At 35.3% G+C, this 4181-nt stretch overlaps 2 protein-coding genes across 5 annotated transcripts in view; both read left to right on the forward strand.

Annotated features, from left to right (window-relative positions):
* The window catches only part of LOC113974978 (DNA topoisomerase 1-like), a 10429-nt gene that overhangs the window by 6150 nt on the left and 98 nt on the right, over positions 1-4181 (forward strand). Inside the window, exons 9-10 of the mRNA XM_027698581.1 lie at positions 541-578; positions 3177-3292. Coding sequence (XP_027554382.1) covers positions 541-578; positions 3177-3292 — 154 coding nt within the window. The remainder of the gene's footprint in view (positions 1-540; positions 579-3176; positions 3293-4181) is intronic.
* The window catches only part of TOP1MT (DNA topoisomerase I mitochondrial), a 13360-nt gene continuing 12358 nt past the window's right edge, over positions 3180-4181 (forward strand). The window contains exon 1 of one of the 4 annotated variants that reach the window (XM_027698573.1): positions 3180-3292. The gene's annotated coding sequence lies outside the window, so the exon portion shown is untranslated. Of the gene's footprint in view, positions 3293-3578; positions 3798-3838; positions 4032-4181 lie in introns of those variants that run through there. The other 3 variants (XM_027698580.1, XM_027698574.1, XM_027698575.1) reach the window with 3 other exon arrangements.

Below are 4181 nucleotides of genomic sequence, written 5' to 3' on the forward strand. Positions count from 1 at the left end.
TTTGGGTTGAGTTCTTTGGGTAAAAGTGTGGAAATGGAATTTTTGAGGTTTATTTTTTAGGGTGAAAGTGTGAAAATTGAATTTTTGGTTTTATTTCTTTGGGTAAAATTGAAAATTGAATTTTGAGGTTTTTTTCTTAAGGCAAAATTGTGGAAATGGAATTTTGACTTGTATTTCTTAGGGTAAAACTGAAAATTGAATTTTTGGTTCTATTTCTTGGGGGAAAACTGAAAATTGAATTTTTAGTTTTCTTTCTAAGGGCAAAAGTGTGAAAATTCAATTATAGTTTTATTTCTTTGGGTAAAACTGAAAATTGAATAGTTTTATTTCTTGGAGTAAAAGTGTGGAAATTGAATTTTGAGTTTTATTTTTTTGCGTAAAACTGAAAATTGCATTTTGAGTTTTATTTCTTGGGGTAAAACTGAAAATTGAATGTTGAGTTTTATTTCTAAGGGCAAAAGTGTGAAAATTGAATTTTGGTCCCAGTTTTTAACTCTTTCGCTGGATTTTCTGAAGCCCTGAACTCGTCACTCTTGGCAGGACGAAGGGGCTGAGAGAGACAACACAACAGTGTCTGCGTAATTGAAGATATTTCTTTATAATTTATTATTTAAGGTATTTATTTAATAGTTGGTTTTATCCTTATAACAATATATTTAATAGTTATTTCTCCAGAAATGCCTTTCCTGGTGTCCAGCCAGGGAAGGGAGATGCTTGGAGTCGGTGCAAGGAGATAATTTACCCAAATTATATAATAAAATACAAATGTTATATATATATAATATATAAAAATAGAAATAGAAAAAATAAAATAAATAAATAATAAATAAAAAGAAATATAAAGATACAAATATAAAATAACTAAATAATAAAGTATAAATACAAAATATAAAATAAATAGTAAATAAATGTAAATATAAAATACTAAAAAAATAAATATATAATAAATAAGTAAAAAGAAACATACAAATATAAAATAAATAATATATAACAATAAATACATAAAAATAAATATAAATAGAACCATAATTATATTTATATCTGTACTTAGTAGATATGTTATGTGTAATATTTTATATTAATGTTTACATATTTAATATTTGTATTATTTGATATAAATGTAAAAATATAAAATAAATAATAAATAAGTAAAAAGAAATATAAAATAATGACCATAAAGATAAATGTAAAATAAATAATAAATGTATAATAATAAATAAATATAAAGATACAAATATTAAAATAGAAATATATAATAATTAAATAAAAATAAAGGTAAATATATAAAAATAAAAATATAAATATAATTATGTTTGCATATAATAGATAATGTTATTAAATATTAATGTAAACTATTATATAAAATATTTAATATTTATATTATTTAATATTTATACAATGTAAGTAATATATAATATAAAATAGAATATTGGTATATAGTTTATAATTATATTTTTATACATATAGTATAAAATAATTATATATTATATATAAATATGTTTAATATATATTATAATATTACATATTATAGTAATATAGAAAAATATATGAACAATCTATATAAAATATTGAAAATAAAAATAAATAATAATATAGAAAATAAAAGTAAAATATATTAAAAATCTTCCAAGAGAGCAGAACCTTTATCAGGGACTTTTGGAGGGTCTGTATTTCTTTTCCCCTTTTTCCCCAACACGTTTGGGATAATCCAGGCAGATTTTTTTATAGGAAATCGTTGTGAAGGACATGGAATTCCTGTAGCTCATTGTTTTTTCCTTAATATCCTTTTTTTCCCTCTGTTTTTCTGGCAAAATCCACCTTTTGCCACAATGGATTTATCCTTCCATGTTTCCCAGCAAAATTCCTGTAGCTCATTGTTTTTTCTTTAATATCCTTTTATTCCCTGTGGTTTTGTGGGAAAATCCACCTTTTCCTACAATGGATTTATTCCTCTACATTTCCCATCTAAAATTCCTGTAGCTCACTGCTTTTTTTTTTTCCTTAATATCCTTTTTTCCCCTTTGTGTTTTTCTTCCAAAATGCACCTTTTGCCACACTGGATTTATTCCTCTACATTTCCCATCCCAAATTTCTGCAGGTTGTTGATTTTTCCTTAATATTTTTATTTTCCCTGTGTTTTTCTGGCAAAATCCACCTTTTCCCACACTGAATTTATTCCTCCACATTTCCCAGCAAAATTCCTGTAGCTCATGGATTTTTTTCCTTAGTATCTTGTATTTTCCCTCTATTTTTGTGGGAAGATCCACCTTTTCCCACACTGGATTTATTCCCCATTTATTTCCCATCCCAAATTCCTGTAGCTTGTTGTTTTTTCCTTAATATCCTTTTATTCCCTGTGTTTTCCTGACAAAATCCACCTTTTCCTACAACCCATTCATTCCTCCACGTTTCCAGGGGGAAGGAGAAAAAAATCCCAAATGCTTCTGGGGCCACTTCCGAGGAAGAAACAGGAATTTCTCTCTCTCGGCCTGGGTTTTCCCAGCAATCCCTGGCTTTTTTTTCCCTTGGAGCTGCTGGAATTAAAGGGCCAGTGCCTCATCCTGTGCTGTCACCAACCCTCTTCTTTTACCCCTGAGCTGTTTTTTTCCCCCCTTTTCATGCTTTTCTGATTTTTTTTTTCAGGTTATTTTGACACTTTTTAACTTTTAAATTTGATTGATTGATTAATTAATTGATTGATTTTGAAGCTCCAGCTGAGACTTGGAAAAGGGGACTTGAAAATCCTGTTTTTTCTGGCTGAGGGGGGAGATGTGTTCAAATCTTATTTGCATAAAATCAAAGTTCTGAATGATCCCGAGGAACAGCCACAGGTTTTCCAGAGGAAGCCGTGGCTGCCCCATCCCTGGAATTGTTCAGGATGGATTGGATGGGGCTTGGAGCGACCTGGGATAGCGGAAGGTGTCTCTTCCCATGGAATGAGATGATCCTTAAGGTCCCTTCCCTCTCCTGAATCCCTCCAATATCACCACCCCCTTCCTCAAAACATCTTTCCCTGGATTCCCTCGTGGCTTCCGTTGTCTCAAACAACGGGAAAACCAAGGCAGGGGAGCGAAGAAAACAGGATTTCACCTGGAATTTGGGCCAACTTGGGGTCTGGAACTTCACCCCGGGGTTTGGGATGTTCTCATGGGTCCCCCCTTTGTGTCTTCTCCCAGGTGGGAAGAGGAAAAGAAGGAAGATGGAGTCAAGTGGACGCAGTTGGAGCACAAGGGCCCCTACTTTGCCCCCCTTTACGAGCCCCTTCCTGAAGACGTTCGCTTTTATTACGCCGGTACGTCCGCCCTGGGATGGCACCCGGGCTTGACTCTTCCCTGGAAAAACAACTGGTGCCTCCTCCTGTATGGAATAGGAATATCCCATGGGATAAAGCCTGCAGGTCTTAGTTGGAGCTGGAGGTGGAAGGAGTTCTGGGGTTATTAAGGAGTTGATCCTGGTGGTCATTTTTTCCCTCAGGAATCGTTTTTTCCTCGTTAAGGTGTGTTTTGGGGTTGAGTTTTAAGGATGAGTTGAAGCTCATCCTGGCTGGAAAACCAGGATTTTCCTGTCCCGTAGCCCCACAAAATCTGGAAGGCTTTGGTTGAGGTGCTCTGAGCTCCTGCTGGTGGCTCCTAGTGTCCCCAAGGTCACCAAGGATCACTTACAGCAACTCGATGTCACCGAGGGGCTGATTCAGGACAGATACAGAACTCTGCTGTCCTTATTTTCCTCCCATTTCTGCTGGAATGTCTTCTCCCTGCTCTCACCTTCATCCCTGAACTCATTTCTGGTGGATCCAGGCGAGGAAGCAACTTGGAGCTTGGCCAAGGGGTGCTGGAGATGGGAGGGGACCACATTCCCTGGGGGTCTTGGTGCTCCTCAGCTCCATCCCTGGGCCTTCCTATGCCTTTTTTCCAGTAGGAAAAAAGGCCATTTTTGGGGAATGAGGTGTCTGGAGACACCAGAGGGCACTGCTGGGACATCCATGGGGCTGTCAGAGAGTTTCTGGATCTCTGAGGAGGATCCCTGGCAGTGTTTGAACCTTCTCTGTGACCTCTGAAGTTGTTGGAGATCCACTCGTGTGCAGTGTGGATCAGGGCCAGTGGCTTTGGCCTGGGATCTTTGAGCTTGGCTCATTTCCTTAAAAATTCCTTAAAAATTCCTTAAAAATTCCTTAAAAATTC

Source organism: Neopelma chrysocephalum, unplaced genomic scaffold (assembly GCF_003984885.1).
Source record: "Neopelma chrysocephalum unplaced genomic scaffold, ASM398488v2 Primary Assembly neopelma1_129, whole genome shotgun sequence".
NCBI classification, from domain to species: Eukaryota; Metazoa; Chordata; class Aves; order Passeriformes; family Pipridae; genus Neopelma; species Neopelma chrysocephalum.